At 33.6% G+C, this 18,632-nt stretch overlaps 2 protein-coding genes across 2 annotated transcripts; one reads left to right on the top strand and one right to left on the bottom strand.

Annotated features, from left to right (window-relative positions):
- Window positions 1-8,123: 8,123 nt before the first annotated feature.
- On the top strand, window positions 8,124-8,741 carry LOC148845191 (uncharacterized). Its single transcript, XM_088955854.1, has one exon. It carries the CDS (start codon window positions 8,124-8,126, stop codon window positions 8,739-8,741), a length of 618 nt encoding a protein of 205 aa, XP_088811980.1.
- Window positions 8,742-16,239: 7,498 nt separating this feature from the next.
- On the bottom strand, window positions 16,240-17,308 carry LOC148845192 (transcription factor ORG2-like). Its single transcript, XM_088956270.1, has 2 exons — window positions 16,896-17,308; window positions 16,240-16,801 (listed from the first exon to the last, which is right to left on the bottom strand). Exons 1-2 carry the CDS (start codon window positions 17,214-17,216, stop codon window positions 16,328-16,330), a joined length of 795 nt encoding a protein of 264 aa, XP_088812396.1. The 5' UTR covers window positions 17,217-17,308; the 3' UTR covers window positions 16,240-16,327.
- Window positions 17,309-18,632: the final 1,324 nt, after the last annotated feature.

Here is an 18,632-nt window from a genome sequence, read left to right on the forward strand (position 1 = left end):
ACCCCTAATTGCAGTAGATTTGTAGATATTTTGCACTTGTATCCGTGTTTTTGATCCTATGAATAAGAATTGCACTTAAATCCTTTCTTGGCTCTCTATATGCAAAGTGATGGAAAACCTTACACGCAGTTGTTATATAAGTGCCAAGAGGTGACCCTAGCACAACCCAAAAGAATCAATGTTTCAAATTGTTCATCCATTACATACAACGTAAACCCAACCTTACACATTTAAACCAGTTATAAACATGCACCAATCCTCTATTCACATACCAAATTTATCAATGGCAGAGTTCAAAACATTGGAAGCTCACAGATAATCTCAACCATTTGATCTATGATTGATCAACACAGAAATATATACCTTCAACCCAATTTTTGAAAAGCAGTTTAAAACCAATTGTTTGACCATAATATTCTTACGATTATACCCTTAAATATTTTATTATTTAATTATTTTATCTATTAAAAAGACAAAACAATAAATCTTTTACTTCTGCACTTTTAGTTGTTATCAAATGGCCCAAAGTGTGGCTAAACGTGTTATATATATGAGATCCCATTCCAATTAATTCCAATGCTGATTCTAATTTTTACTTGAACCAAACATGTATATATATATATATGAGAATAAACCATTTCAATTTTAGTTCCGACTGCTAAGCAAACGGACCCTTATATACAAATGTCAGTCAAATACAATGAAACAATTTGTTTTTTATGAAATAATGTGGCTAAACGTGGTACATTCTATTTCCTAAATAAAAATTCAGAAATATCATAAAATATTATATTATATATTCCGATTTATATCCTCAACTATAAGACCCACATGCTGATGAGTGACGATGTGAGAGACCTGCCAAATGTGGTTGATTGTACTTTGTAGAGACAAATATGCTTTGATGAGGCGACTAAGATTATTAGAATTTCTGGAGTCATGCAGCCGCATATTACTATTCTTTTTTCAACTCGTCACTCGTCACTTTATCATCTTATTCTTGTTGATCAAATTATCCAAATTATTCTTAGGTTGCGATGAATTTACATCTGCACCCCACAAACGCCTCACAGTACATCCAATCGTGTATTAGATAATTGGGAACATCTTCAATGATAAGTACCAGAAATGCATGCTTGTGATGTGCTGTGGAGCGTTTGTGGGGTGTCCTGTGTAGGGTGCAGATATGAATTCAGTTGCCACTTGCAATCAGTAAAAGTGCAAAATATATACATCCATTTAAATGTATATTTGGTCAAAACAAAAAAAGAAATCTTTATTCCCATTTTAAATGAAAAATGTTAAAAAAATCTTTTTTTTTTTTTTTTTCATTTTAGTTACAACTTATGGTGGGTTAGTTGGAACTTGATAATAACGCTGATTCAAATCCCGCTGCCATTAAGGTTGGGGTTTAAGGGGACGGAGATAGGAAACTCCGATCATCTATCCCTTTTGAAAAAGCAATAATCGTTATTTTGCCTCTTTTTATTTATTTTTCAAGATCTGGATTATGATATATTACCTCTTGTATTGTGATAAATTCTTCTTTCTATCATTCTCAACTGAATAGTATAAATAAATGAAATAAAAATGTATGAGGTGGAGCAATCTAAAAATCAAGGTTCAAAGTATCGACACGTATCGGCTGATACGTGTCGTTCCGGGACTCCACTGATATGCCCTTATAATGGGTGTATCGGGGGTCTGACCGGTTCAAGGGATGGAGGAGACCTAAACCGGCCCCCCTGAACCGGTTTCAGAAAAAAAAACAAAAAAAAAATAGTATCAATTCGCTTGATATGCCCATACCGATGTATCAGATGTATCGATATTTTGAACTTTACTAAAAATTCAACAAGAATAAAAGTATAAAGACATTTTCTTATCAAACAACTGCAAAACTGAAACCAAAGTACAAATTCACCACTGTTTTGCATTTGCACTACATGCATTAAATTGTGAAGAAATAAAAACCGGAGAATGATATGAAATGTGTAAAACTTGGACCAACCAGGCTGGTTCAAACCAAATTATCGATAATCTGGAAAGTCTCCACTTTGTAGAGTTTCAAATTAAAAGGGTGCTCAATAACATAATTGATTTTGTTTTTGAAAATAAAAACAATTGCCACATCAACAAAATTATATTATTTTTGCATCTAAGACCTATGAGCCAAACCACAAAGAGCCTGTGATTCCACGCCTCCATGGGTTTGATCTTCTCCAAATTGAAGGGATGACAAGTGGCCATTTGGACGATTGGGTCATCTGTGCTACTTAATTATTTAATTTATTAATGATATTCAACATTTTATTACAATCCAATAAGTTTGATCAAAATCTAATATAAATTCGAATATTAATGAATCAAATTGGATATAGATATATCTGATTCAATCCAATCCATTTACAGCCTTAGCCACTTGAATCATTTATTATGTGGGCCAGACCGGCCTGATGATAATACTGAGATTTTACAATACATATTTGTGCTTGCGTCACAACCGAACGCACCTATATAATTATATTACATTTATTAATTGTATTAATTAAAAAAAGGGGGGTTGTTAGTGTCATTGGATTAATATCACATGCATCTTGTGTGGTATGCACATTAAATAAATGTACAGAAAAGTCATCACCTATCAATTCTTAGACGTCAAATGAAGAGTTGTCAAAAAGTTATCCTCTCAAGTCTCAAGCTAGCCCCATGCGTCATGATCCATACAACCCTTTTCGGCTTTTCTCCTTTCATAGTTCCTTTTGAATGATGACAATAAATGTGGTTGGGGGTTGTTAATAGATAACTAAACATTTTGCCTTTCTCAGGCACCCATCTGATAATGCATCCAACGGTTGATATCTTCTCTGATAATTGAATCAGGAGGTTATCTATGGTGGAAATCCATCATATGTTGGTCTCATCATCATTATCATCATCACCAACATCAAATTAATATGAGGAGTTTCTTTTCTAATTTGAATTAATTGAAGTGTTGAATACTACCGATGCTAGCGTTCACACCAGTGATAAAATACATACATAGGAGTCACATTAAAGTTTGAATGATTGTGAGCTCCGTCTGGTATAGAGTATTATTATTGGTTTCACAGCCTAATAGATATCTTATTTCTCTTTTTATTTTTGGTAAAGTATGGATAGGCTCATTGCAGATTTCTGAATATATCTCATTGTAAAAGTATAAACATTCAAAATGTCAAATACTTCATTTTATGCACCAATGTCCACCTATAAATTGGCATCAATTCTAAACTTGCACCTACCCTAACTGTATTTTTGACCTAAAAATTCTGACCCTGAACTGAACCCTCATTCTTACTTCTTTTATTTTTGTTAGTACAGGATGGTTGATTTCTTATTGAAAAATTATCAAAACAGACATAGTTAAATTAAAAATTGCTTTTTAGAGGGTCCAGAAAGCATCAAACATGATGCCTTGGCAAGGGTTTTGAACTGAACCATGAGGCAACAGGCAAGCTTCAACTTTATCAAAAAGCATTTGGTTGCAGTGCAGAATATCTTAGCCGGATGCAAAATTTGTACCTGGTTTAATTTTGTTTTGTTTTTGTTTATAATTAATATTTGCATGTATTCTTATCTCATACAAAATTTGTACTTTTGTTTGTTTTGCACTTATTGGTAGTGCACCTGCTCTGCCCTACTCCCATTTCCTCTCTAACGTCCAATATCAAAAAAGGAAAAAAAAAAAATAGAAACAAGAAAGACGCAAGATACCAATTGGGTGGTTGGTAGAGTCGGTTGTAGTGGAGACTTTGGGATTGAATCTTTCCTACATCAAGGTTGGGGTTATGGGTTACACTTTTTGTTTATAATTAACATGGTTTTTTAACCGCCATTAACTCAGATGATCGGAGTGTTTGGCCCGGGAACCGTTCATGCAATCGGTTCTATTTTACCCCAAATTTGGTCTCTGGAAAAAAAAAACCATTGAATCAGTGGCCACAATATTCCTATTGTGGATAAATGTGACCAACAATGTATTGTGGTCAGCAGATCCGAACTCATTGTGTAGTTCTATGGAGCCAAAAAGAAAAGAAACTCTTACCAAAAGAAAAAGAAAAGAAAAAGAACAATAAATAAGAAAAAGATTAATATATATGAAGTAAAAGTAAATCATAATGTATACTCAGCACTTTTGTACTCCCATGTATATACATCAATGCAAATGAAATTTGTATTGCAACAACATGCAGCCTTAAAGACAATTTTTTTTTCAATATATCGTGTCATTATCATTGAGAAGGAAAAGTAAAGGTCTTTTTTATTTTTTACAAGCTTTCGCTTTTGAGCTTTGAAATACAAAAATCAAGGTTTTTAAAACTAAATCGGACAGGAAATGTTCTGGGGTTTAGTTCTCAGGTGGAACAGTCAGACCGTCTGGTCCAAATCAATGGCCCATTCTGACAAAAAATAAATAAATAAACGGCCAAAAACCGTTGTCCGAGTCGACGGTTCAACAGTTCGACTGCCTGAGTTAGTGATTTGTTGACCAAATCAATGATTTTTGGCCAAAGAATGGCTTTGGAGTGAAACGGACCGGTTCTCGATTTTTTCCGGTCCAATATGGTTTTGAAAACACTAACAAAAATGACTTAATGAATCAAAGCAAAAAGTATTAAGAAATTTTGGTAGCAGGGTTTTTGATAAACATAAAAAATCAAAAGCCAAAACACTTTAATTCCCAAAATGCAAAACCTAAAAAAATGAGGCTGTTGCTTTTGGGATTTACAAGCACAAATGTTGAAGCTCACACAAAGGGTCTGTTTGGTTTGCAGTTGGAATCGAAATCAGAATTGGAATCAAAATCCTTTGAAATCAAATTAGAATGGTCTATTCTCATTGCATTCCCAAAGTAAGGGAAAGGAATGGGAATGAAATTCCAATTCTGTTCAATCAAACATTTGGAATTGAGTGACCCATTCCGATTCCGATTCTAAACCCCTATTCCCGTGAACCAAACAAGTCCTGCTAAGTTTCCCGTTATTGGTCAAACGAATCTGAATATAAAGAGAAGGCTTCTTTCATTGTTGACATGAGATAAGGAACTGGTAGAGTCGGTATACAAAATGGGGTCTTTGCAAGACCAGCACCAAACCTCTAGGATCCATCTAATACAGCTTGCCCTCAATCTGATACACTATAAATTTATTTTGATGATTTGATTTGAATAGTATCAATGTATTTTTAAGGGTATGGGTTTAGTGAATCTATATATGAGCACAAGGATACCACTGATGTAGGATACAAAGGTTCAATGTTGAAAAAGAGACTGGATTCTTAATTTATTAAAGAAAATCAGAAGATCTTGATCATTAATTAACAAAGTCAATTCTACTGTTTTGGTCTTGTATTTCAAGTTAAAACTACTTTCGGTATACCTTTTATAGGTTGTTTACATGGAAATAATGGTTTCTTTGAACCCTTTAAATAAAGAAATTCATTGAACCTGGACAATTAGGGCACTGTGCCCTTGCAGACATGGCATTTGAGGGTCTTCAACCTGCTTCTAAGTTGTGTCTCCCATGTACAAAATTGTTTTGTTTATAGTTGAGAGGCATGAACAAATCTAAACAGGGAATTATTCTTTCAGATGTTTATATTCAATTTACATGTATAAAATACTAGGAACTAAAGATTCTAAAGAGTGTGTCTTAGGGAAATGATTTGTTTAGATTTGAGGAATTAAACATTGATCGACCCAAAAGTAGTCAGCAGTTCTGTAATTAATTAATTAGGGTATATTGGCCTTTGCTACAAGTGGACTCAAGAGATCATACCTTAGATCTCAAATTCCAATCGTTCTGCTTTAGGTTGGTGATTTGGCTACATTCATTTGCTATAAACTAGGCACTCTCTCCTAATTAGCAGCTTACTGTTTCCTTTACAAAAGAGATAGGAGCATCGATCCTTTGTATTTCTTTTAAAGGGAAATTACTGATATGGGGCACTTCTAGTTTTTCACTTACAATTAGGGAATGTGGATCAAAGTCTTTGTCAAAAAAATTCCTCCAATGGGGACTTGTGCCTACGAAGTTCTCTCTGTGTTCAACTTCTGCCCAACTACTTCTAAAATGGATTTTGTTATTAACGAGAGTTTTATAAAAGATGAATTATGATTTTTTTTTTTGTATTACCATGCAAAGCCAATTTTCCAAAAAAAGTTATGGTTTTCATTTTATTTTTATACTTATTTAATTAACCATTTATATAATCTATTAATAACATAAGCAAAGAATATAAAGAAACTTCTTTTTTATCTTAATTGGAAAAGAATGTAATACAAGATATATTTTTAAGAGTAAACCATTATATAAGCACAATTAAAGCATAGAGAATTTCATAGAAAAAATGCATACTCAAGGCAACACAAGTGTTTATTTTAAGAGTAAACCATTATATAAGCACAATTAAAGCAAAGAGAATTTCATAGAAAAAAAATTATAAATTATTTATCATAGATATATTTTTTTGTTACTAATCGAGTATATATATACATACATACATATATATACATACATACTTTAAGGGAAAAGTAATTACTTTTGATAATAAATTTGTATTTTAAATATGGATATTAGGTCTTTAATTTGTCTACAAATTTCATTGAAGTTCATCATAGCTAGTTATATATAGCTATTTTATTAGATGATTGTGAAGACTATACAGAATTCTTCCTCCACAAATTATAAGCAATGGAAATATTGGTACTTCCTAGAAGCTATTTCCTGTAAACTGATGGAGGTTACTATCAACAACAGCTAAAAACTATTAGACCTTCCATTGTATACCAATAACGGTTTCCTCCTTTGTCAAAAAATGCCTAAAGGATCCAGGCAAGTGCTTCTTTGAAGCAATAAGGCGTATATTAGAGCTTAATTTACGCAATCCCAAATGTGTGGTCCAAGGCTAGCTTCTTGACAATCAGAGCAAGAATTCCCAATTGTTTAATTAATTTGGATGGGCTCGGAGCTGACCCAACTTTGAATCAAGAGGCTCAAGGGACAAGATCCAAGCATTTAGCTCACAAATTAATTTTGATAAGTTAATAGAGAGAGAATGTGGCTGCATGATTTGGATTTTCCATGGTTTTCAAAATTGGACTGGGAAAACCGGGAATCGTTTTTCCCCAAAATTAGATTTAAAAAAAAAATTGTTGATTTTGGTCAGCAAACTGTTGAATCAGACAGTTAATCGTTTGAACAGTTTTGATCATTTTTTATTTTTTTATTTTTTTTATCAGAATGAGCCAACCATTCGATTCGAACTGTCGGACCATTCGACCCGATAATCGGACCCCTGACCAGTTCGATCTCTGAATCGGTTTTAAAAACCATGGGATTTTCGACCATTGTCTCCTCATGTTATTAATTTTTATAAATTGTATATCGCTTTTAATTATAATGATCAAAATTAATATATAAGAATAGCTTTTTTTCTTCAAAATATGTAGTAAACCCATGAACAAATTGACATTAAAACAAAGAAAAGCATAAATGATCATCCAAACAATACGTCCCCCATAACGTAAGGAGAAAGGTCAACCATAAAAAAAAAATGAAAACACAAGTCTATATCTTGAACGGTCCAACCATGCATCCTCTCAGATCAGGCAAGATACATGGGATTGATGCATGGTCAAAGTCAATGCAACATTACATCTCAAGCTCATTCATGCATGTCAATATTAGGAAACACTGGATTTAGTCCCTACAAACCCAACAAAAACATTAAAAAAAAAAACGAAAATGAAAAAAAAATTAAAAAAAAAGCTCCATTTCTGAAAAAGATTTTTCTAATTAATGAATTAATGTGAAGGGTGGCGTTTGGTTTGTTAATAATCAAACCAAACGAGAGCTGTGGCCACCCCACTTAATAAGTTGTTCAACGCCGGCTTGGCTGACCACCGACCGTAAAACAAGTACAAGAAATGAACCCTGGATCGACTTTCCAAGTCAAAACCTAGAACAGAATCGATCCTCCTTTGTATATAACCGAGTCTCCTCCCTTGCAACCCACAGAACTTACTACTTCTACTACTCTTCTCAATCTGAATCTCTATATCTGTCGACACAGTATCCAACATGGGCAATGCAATCTCTCCTTGCTGTCATCCCACCAATTCGAATCCCAAGTCAACGGTGAAGCTAGTATTCTGGGAAGGAACCACCCGAATCCTCACCGGAAAGCAGTTAGCCGGAGAAATTATGTTCGAGTTCCCCGACAGAATAGTTTGCCATGCGAACTCCTTCTACATTGGCAAGCCGATACCTGCACTGACAATTGAGGATGAGCTAATGACAGGCGAGACGTATTTTGTTCTCCCAATTGACCGGTTTGCCTGCAAGATCTTATCAGCTGCGTCGCTCGCTGCCTTGGGCTCGAGTCCTAAACCTGCACCCATAAACTTCGGCCAGCAGCCGTTCGAATATGTGAAGGCTGCCAATGGGCGGGTGTTGATCAAGGTGGTGCCGGAGTTCATAACGAAGCTCATCTTAAAAGGTAAAGAACAAGGGTGTGCTAGCCCAGGTAACAGTTTTCTGTGCAGCACGCCCGAGTTGCAGAAACACTATGATCAGTTGGTTGGATCTAAAGAACAGACATGGTCGCCTAAGCTTGAAACCATTTCAGAGCGTAAGGCGAGGTTTTCCCCATGCAGGCTTTTAGGGTTGGAGAGGAAATTAAAAGAGGAGGGGTGCTAATGAATTGTTTCTTTCTCTTTCTTTTGATACAAAATTTTATTGGATGATGATTAAGGACATAGAAAATGAGTTCTTTCTTTTGCTGAATCCAATTAAATTTTTTTTTTTTCTTCTTGTTTTAACCTTCTGAAGTGTAAAAACTTGTACAAATTATAAATCCATTGATGGGAACAAGGGATTATATATTGTCATGTTGGTTATTGATGAATAGCTTGCTTTAATATTAATCTCTGTGTCTCGCCTACGAAACTGGTTATTAGTACTTTAGTTGCTTGTTCATGAAATCTTATATACATTCGTTCTTTTAATTTCAAATTCAGTTTGTGAAATACTTGCATAGACATAATGTTGATAAACTAATAAAATTCAGAACCATATTTCCCTGTTTCCATGTTCTCTTGGCTGTGTTTGGATACAGCGGATTTTGGGGGGTCAGAACACACAGAAGTAGTGGAAGTGAAACAATCAGTTTTGGTTCTCCATAGGATTCCAAAATCAACCATTTTTTTGGGATTTGTGCAGCTTCCTTCTGGCATCAAATTTGATGGATCCAGAAAAATTGCTGAGTTGGGTCGAGTTGATCTGTCTCGCTTTACCACTTGTGCCTCAGTTTACTGTTCAGGTCTGCCACTCTGCTTCCCTCAAGTTGTTTTACAATAATCTTTGCTTCGAGAGTTTCAAGTTGGTGTGCGCTAGCACGCCCAGTCGCCCAGAAAGGAAGCAAATGCGCAAACGTGAAAGTGAAATAGCCTGAGGATTCGATCGTTCATCCAATATTGGTCTAGCAGTTTTGCTTGCTGGTTGCTACAACTCGTGCTTATCGTTTGCATCAGCACATCTCATGGTACATGCATGCTACCGGCCGGCCGACGAGCTCTACCCAGCAGAGGTGTGTACGTGGCCTAAGATTTTTCAGGTGTTCGATCAATGATTTTGAAAATCATTGGATCAGTTTGAGTGTTAATTGGGTGATTATTAGTGATTTCTCTTCCTTTTACGCCTCCCAGAATTAGTTTATTATGGGAAGGCTAAAGCTGGGGGGCCCTAACTTGCCACATGTCACATGTTTGAGGTATGCGACCAACTATTGGATGGGTCCTACCAGCTGGTAGCTACCCCTCTGGTTGTACTGGATTTTGGCAAGGCCAGTGTCTTGTTTGGAACTAAATCGATTATGGGTAGCCAGGTGGCAAGTTATATATGATCACTGGACCCTACCATGCATGGGTACTCTGTCCTCAGACTTCAGAAGCGCCCACATCAAATTTCTTTGTATGGGACTAGTTCTTTCGTGGATCTTGCTTTCCGCCCGACTCATTTATTATTATGTTGAATATCATAAGACGTGTGGAATGCCCAAGTATAGCAATCATCTATCGACGTCTGTTCTTGCTTAACACTTGGCTAAGAAAATTTCCCCTATCCAATTGGTCTTCCTAACGTGTTGGCACTTCCTATTCATCGCCATCTTTTCAAGCTGGATATAAGAACAGACGGATGCCCTCTTTGTCTCATTCATTAATTGCTGAAAAAAGAGTAGCTTCTGGTTTCTGGCCGACATGGTGAAGAATGAAGATACCCAACACGGTTTAGATCAGGACACATTAAGAAATCTGAAGAACAAGGACCAGGCCTAATTCAATGAAGATCATAAACCGCTTGAAGTTGGGTGACCAGATAATAGAGAGAGAGAGAGAGAGATTGATGAAGGACTCAAGAACTTGATGCCCATCTTCATGGCAAGCTAGTGAATGACTCCATTAATTGATAAACATAAAACTGGGTACGGTCAAAACTTGGGTTCCCTGTAGAGCCTAACCTAGACTCGGTAGTTGGTATCACATGGGTTTCCTCAGAAGAACGAATTAATTAAAACATATCAAGCAACTCAATAGATCCAGTCCACCTCTAAATTTTGACTTTTACCGAAAACAGCACTTATATAAAACTAATACAATTTATACATTTTCCATGAATCAGTGGTTTTTGATTTCCCAGTGTGGATTCTAACCTACCAGACATTAATACCAATTGAGCTAATTAACTTTCATCCTTGATTAAAAATGATAAAAGTATATACATGAATTAAGTAAACCGGACCACAAATATGAAATTATAGATGCCTAACCTTGAGAAACTGGGTTTTAATTTATTATTATGGGGCCATACAGGAATTCAAAGAATTAAATGAATTAGGAGTACCTAATAAATATGGTGAGGTACATTGAAAATCTTATTGTTTTAATCATTTTTTATACTTTTATTGATACTACTAAGTGTGTACGTGCAAATGATAACGATAATGGTAATTCTAGACGGTGATAATGATAATGGTATTATATTCTTTTTTCTATAAAATTTATGTATTTTTATTTTTTTATTTTATATATATATTTTATGCTTTTTATTATTAATCGGATGCAGATTGAAAATCCAAATCTGCTTACATAAACACTTCATACAAATATGTGATAATTTGATTGAATTGTGAAGTTTTAAGTATCATTGATAAGTCTACTTGTTTGGCAAGATTCTTTTTTTTTTATAATATTTAATCCTTTTGGTATATATTTTTCTTTCTTCATTTATCAAAAAAAATGTAAGATTTAAATAGAGAAAATTGAATGGAGTGAACAATAGTAGTTCAATTTGCAATTTAAACCTCATAATTAAGTAGGGACTAAATTCAAAAATGAGTACTTTAGTCAAAAGAAAGTTCCACAATAGTAGTGTAAATATATAATTATAGATGTGTTTAATTTTTTCAATAACTTTTTTGTATTTTTGTGTGTAAAAATAATTCTAGTATGTCATATTAATTACTTTTTGTTTAATATGATAAATATATAGTATTATGCATGTGCCTAGATGTTTTTTTGCAAAATTTATGTGCTTTTTATTTTTGTATATTTATATTTTATTAAATTTTATTATTTATTTATAACATTAAAGGTTAACATGTTAGACCAAAAATTTGAACTATTGATCTTTTCCGAATAGTAAAATTCATTTTTGGCCACTTCTAAATTATGTATTTCATTTTCATTGCCAATAAAAAATTCTTGTTTATTACACTTATTTTTTTTAATTTGATTAATAAAAGTATTATAAATGTGTCTAATTTTTCTACAATTTTTATAAGCTTCTATATTTATTTCTATTTTAAAGATTTTATTACCTAATTATCACTTCATAGGTTGATCAATTTGATTCATATGATTGAATTGTTAGCCACCACTTGGATTAAAAATGGTTTGTTTTTGAGTTAGTTTTAAAATATATGGGCTTATATTGTTAAAAATATTGACACATATCTCATTTAATAATATAAAATGGGATTTAATAAGGTGGGAAGTAATAATTAATTGAAGTTATATTTTCAACCTTACCATTAGAGATGGATTGAATACACAATTATAGGATTTTAGTAGCCATTAAAGTTCTAATGAAATGGCTTTTATACCCGTTTTCAAACAAAGAAGTAGAGGGTAATTTTAGTCCAAAAAAGTTTCACATTGCATTCACACTTTTATATATAGTATAGATTAATACTAACAACCATTATATTATAGTTTTGAGAAATTTATGAGCACTGAAACTGTAATGGTTGCATTCATTTTGCACCCCACATTTCACTGGATGTAGGGCATACAGGCTATGGAAGTGGTTTGAACTTCTAGGAAAGTGTGAGGATGCTACATTAATTAAACTCTGATTGAATTTAAATCCGAATTTGATCAAAGATCTTGAAATTTAATTGGACTTCAGTTTTCATTAATTGGATTGGGTTGAGATGTTCCGTTTACTACACCATGCAGCATTACAATGCTAAAATTATAACATTTAGGTGGCATTTGATAATACTTTTCCAACCTTTGAAGCCTGAAAATGTTTCTTTTCAGACGCTAAAGGTGTTTGCTAGTATATCTAAATTTAGGTTTAAAAATTATTTCTAGATTTGAAATAATAAGACCCAGGCCAGGCATTGAACGCATTCATATGCGTTCTAGACTTGGCCAAAAGTCCAAAATACCTTTAATTAAAGACATGCTTGTGTTTCTCCAGTAAACTAGTGGCGGCAAGTGACTCCTTCGGCAAACTAATAGTGGTGAGTGATTCCTCCAACCTTCTCTCTCTCTCTCTCTCTCTCTCTCTCTCTCTCTCTCTCTCTCTCTCTTCTTTCTTTCTTCTTCTTTTGAGGACCCATGGCTTCCATCCTCTGTTTTTCATTTTCAATCACTACTGTGACTCTTAACAACGTCAATCTCTTGCTATTGCAAGTCTTGATAACCATTGTAACTCTCAACAACGTCAATCTCTTGCCGCTACAACTCTTGACAGCTACTGTAACTCTCAACAATGGCAATCTCTCACCACTGTAACTCTTGACAACCACTGCAACTCTCAACAACGGCAATTTCTCACCACTGCAACTCTTGATAGCCACTGCAACTCTCTACAGCAGCAATCTCTCGACAACCATTGCAACTCTCGACAGCTGCTACAACTCTCAACAGTGAAGACGACGTGGGATCATGGGCAGGCAAAACCGGAATCATTGCATTCAAGTCTAACGATAGTAGTTTGAGGGAATACTGACGACTACTGAGAATCCCTCTTAATTGTTGTTGCAGTTACATTTTTTATTGTATTCATCTTTCTTTTCCATTGAATAGATTTTATTTGTATTAGTTATTTTAACATTTATTAATTATTAAATATATAAGTTTTAAGATATTATTTTTCTAATTATTAAATATTTTTCCATTGCTTTGTGGATTTTATTACTATTTTCATTATTATTTTAACTTTTAATAAATTGTTTTTAATTTATAAATTTATATGTATTTTCAATTTTTCTTATTTTAATATTTTTTATTTTCATAATTTATTTATAATTTTCAATATTATTTTGAATTTAATAAATTATTTTTATGAAATAGTACAAATTGAACTCAAAATTACCAAATAATCTAATTTATGGATAAAATAGTAAAATCAATAAATTTCAGATACTGAAAGTTTGATCCAACACAAACAACATTCTTTATTCAGAGCCTCTAAAAAGTCGTAAAGCAACTATATCTCTTTTCAGATTTCTGACACTTTTAATATCTTTTTAACTTTTCGAATTTCAGATTTATCAAATGCCACCCTACAGTTTTGTAGAGTTCCATGATAACACCATGAAATGGGTAGAGTATTAAGTAAAACTAAAAATTTCGCTCTATCTATTATCAATGGGTAGAAATGTAATAATACTACAATATAAAACGTAATTCTATAATGTATTTTATAAAAAAAAAATCATATAAATATAATATAAAAATATCATATATTATATGAAGAGGATACGTGTGACAAAATGCAGAAACGCTGAATCTGATAGTTGAAAATTTACAAATTAGTGAATTACAAGTGTTCTTAGAATTTTTTCTAGAGATTAGAGAATACAATGCACCGAAGTGGCTAGAAAATAGGCTATTAGTGAGGAATGATCTGATTATAAATTGAAAGTTCCAAAAGAGTTAGGGAAGGATGCGAATCATTTGGGTTGAGGTAGTATGTTGAAAATCTATAGACTTACAACTTGACAGAAGATATAAGGCTATGTTTGGTTTGAAGGAAAATATAGGGAAAGGAAGGAAAAGGTAAGAAAACCTTTACAACCCTTGTATTGGTTTCTCTCTCTCCAATAGTTAATATTTATAAAGTCTCTCTTTTCCATTAAATCCCTCATTTCCTTTCTCTATGGATTGGTACGGGTTAAGGGACATGATATGGACCTGATGGATCCAAATTGATGTCGAAACCCAAATTTGTCAATCCATGAATGTTTTTGCTAGTTTTAATTATGCAAAATTGACATTTGCATGTTATTACTGATCTGGTTCTAAATGAGTTCATAATATTACAGATTTTTAACTTTTGACTAGTTTTAATTGGGCCTTAAAAAGAGAATAAGTCTGGGCCGATTAATAAGAGAATCAGCTCTCTCTGTACCTGCTACTAAAATATCCGGGCCGGGTACTGTAGTTTCTTCTTTGTTGGGTATTACTGTATTAGGAAACTCGGACCTGGCCCAAACCTGACCCAATTATAGGCCTACATAAGTTAGCACTTAGCAGGAAATGCCAATTATTAGGACGCAACATGGGTTGGGCCGATCAAGAAATGTAAACCCAGCTTAACTTAAGTTGTCAATAGATTCTTAAAATTCCAAGGCCTGATCTGATATTTCATATTCGGTGGTTCATTTACCTAAATGGATCCGATTTGGATTTTAAAACTGCATCCGCTTAATAATCAGTATATATATATATATATATATATATATATATATATATATATATATATATATATATATATTGTGTGTGTGAGTGTGTATGCAGTTATGTATAATATAGATAGTCAGATACAAATTAATAAATAAATAAATAAAGATATACACCTTATAATTTGAAAGATAGTGAAAAGAACTACCCCATAGGATCCCAATATGATCATAGACATTGAATTTTGGATTGAATTTGAATTTGGTTTTCTAATAATCAGATTGAACTTGGATGTAGCTGGATCCTATCTGAATCCAATCCGATTTCTACCCTAAATCTAACCCAACTTCTAAATGCTAATTGCATATTCAGATTCTAAATTTATGATTAGGATTATGTTTTATTGAGTTTCATCATCATCATCATCTAAACCTTGTCCCATCTATATTAGGATTGGCTACATGTATCCTGTTTTTATCATTTCGTTCTATTGTTATATTCATTACTAAACTATGGATGCTTCAATCGTTGCTTATTTTACACCTTGTTGAATCATTTTTTTTATATTACGTAGAAAAGAATATTAATAATTTTTTATGGGAAAACTAACAGATTCATTATAAATCTCTTATGATTAATTAAGTTACGATTAATTCTTCATCATCATAATTATCTAAGCCTTTGTCCCAACTATATGGGCTTGCTACATGAATCCTTTTGGGTCATTCTGTTCTTTTCAGGCCCTAGCATGAGCATGAAAAGATAATTAAATTAAAACTAATTAGATTTTGAAAATGAAGTCATTGATTAATAATCAACATATATTCCCTAGACAGTACTGGAATTTATTCCAATTTATAAATTCCAAACATGAAATGTTGTTGGATCTCAAAGTGGTGATCATTATTTGTCTTTTCCATAAGTACTTTGGCTTGATTAGAACCACTCCCCTGTTTTAAAATATATACAGTGAAAGCAAAATACAAAATTAAAAAACTACTCTTCCCAGCTGTTATACATTGACATTAGCTTCTGACTCAATACCTCACACTCCACTCCTTGGCTTTCTCTCACCTGTTCCACCAAATTCCACGAAGGAAACAAAGAGTTTAGAAGAGTTGCATCCTTGGGCCTTTTCTCGGAAAAAAAAAAAAAAAAAAGAAATAGCAAAGAGAAACTCCTCGAGCTAACCCCTAAAATATATGGAGAAGTCGGTTGATCAAATAGTTGAAACAATCCAATTATAGCGCAGATGGGTTCATGGGCATCCGAACTAATTGCACTCTGAAGTCTTAGCAATATATTTTACATTCATTTTTCTTTCCCATTTTGAACAAAACTAGAATAGCAAAAAATTTTGTTTGAAAATAAGACTGAAGAAGCAAAAATGGGTAAAAAGAAAGGATGAACAAAATAGAGAAGTAGAACCTGAAGATGAAGATTGTAGAAGGCCATTTCCCCAAGTGTGGCAAAAGCTGAAGCATTCAAGACCTGAAGACCCTCTTGCTCCAAATGAAGCAAAACTTCAGAGAGTGGGATTTTCTTGACCTTAACTGCACAAATTTGAATCACAATTTCCCCATCACCGACGCGACTCGCCGAAACAGTAGGCGAAGACGTCTGAACCGTGGCTTTTCTTCTCTTCTCCTGATGGTTGTGATCTCCATGTCTAGTAATACTTGATAATATCTCTTGTTTCCTTTGTTTCAGCCTCTCGACTCTCTTCTGGAGCTCTGGAATGTATTTCAGTACTCGAGAAACAGTGGCCGGAATGCTTTGTTTCGCCTGCATTCGCAGTTGACCCAATTAAAATCGTTACAACTACACATCTAGCTATAAACATAACCAAAAATTAATGAAGTGTTAATTATGTCAATACCGTTTGGTCAGTCTCTGGAAGAAGCGAGCGGAGGGAGGAGTAGAGACTGTTCATTTTCTTCCGACGGTCACGTTCACTAGCATTGTGATTCAATTTCTTAACCATTGCAGGATCCCTGCTAGTTGTTCCACAAGACTTGAACTCATTGCACTCAGCTTCTGGTCGAGACGAAGTAAAGAGAAAGAATGATTCTGAAGCTTGTTTTTCTCTGAAGCTGCAGTTCACAAAAGGGTTGTCGCTCATCCAGCTCTTCTGTTCAGGGCTTGTATCAGCTTCTGATGGCCACTTAAGGATTGAAAACTGAGGAGAAAGTGATAACATGATTGGGACTTCGGGCTAACTGCTTGAGTTATCACAGTTTGACAGGAAATTAAGACTCAAGACGAGCATATATATATAGCCTCCGCCTCCGATCAACCATCTAATCTATTCACATTCTAGCTCTAATGGTGGAGATAATCAGGAGAGAATAAGTATTAAAAAAAATAAAAGAAATCTGACTTCTTTTATTGTATTGGTTTGATTGGTGTATCAAGAAAACGATAATGTGTTTTTGTTAAATCAAAACAGTCAATAATTCCTCCCTAATCCCATTTAATTGTATATATATGTCCAAATAAACTAGTATCTTAAGACTGAAGCAGTGACGAAAATGTCTCTTTTTTTATATATATCAAATATGGGTCATGATCAAAGAGTAATTTGGAGTCTTAATCAACAAAATTTTATCAAACACTTCAGAATAATAAGAATAAGTGACTAATTGATAAGAGTACTATATCATACCCTGGTTAAACCATCATCTGTATTGGTTTAATTTATGATAAAATTAAACCATCTATCTGGATGAATTGTGTAAAAAATTTTTGAAGTTTCTGATTGAATTGGCCGAATAAGCAACCATCCAGCTTATGAAGCATAGACCATATATAAATATAATAATATTAATCTTGTTTTTTTTTTTTCCAGTTATGATAATTAACCAAAGAAAAATTTCTCAAAAATGTGAAAAAAATAGTCTCTCAAACTTCCAAAATTTTTGAAAATTTATTTCAGATATTGGGTCCAAAATGGATGAAATTTCAGCTGAAACCTAAAATCTTGCTAATTGAGATCAACCTGTTTAGACAAAAATAAGATCAGAATCATGTTCATACAAGATTCCCATAACTCCCATTCCTCATGGCAAGTTTCAGATAAATAGCCCCACTTCATATGTGGCTAAAAAAGACTACTTTTATTTCTGTACATGGGAAAATACAGGACAATTACATTATCTTGTGGCTATTATTTTATATGCTGACCCATAATACAAATAGGGGTGAAAGTCAGTCAGATTATTTTGTGACTATTACTTTTATTTCTGAAGTGCTGAACCCCTAACCATAATCCTAACCCGACCCTACCCGACCCATCTCCATCTGAACTATTTCAGACTTGGTTAAGTTGTATTCCTAATTACAAAGTCTACATAGAGGAAAGAATACCTTGTATTACTGTAACCATGCATATAAAAAAAAAACATGATTAGAAATGAATAACCATTTTAATACTTAATTCCATAGCTTGATTATGCAAGGTGCTGTTTGAATTTCAGGTTATTTTTAATCATTCCTTTACCTTCCCTTTGCTTACATTTAGGAAGCACGTGTCTCCACGTGCCAGTCGTATGTCCAGAATCCCATTTCATGCGCATAAGCCACTGTAACCCGTGACAAGCACATGCCATGTTGTTTC

Source organism: Nelumbo lutea, chromosome 7, assembly GCF_056320005.1.
Source record: "Nelumbo lutea isolate HS-2025 chromosome 7, American lotus-T2T, whole genome shotgun sequence".
NCBI classification, from domain to species: Eukaryota; Viridiplantae; Streptophyta; class Magnoliopsida; order Proteales; family Nelumbonaceae; genus Nelumbo; species Nelumbo lutea.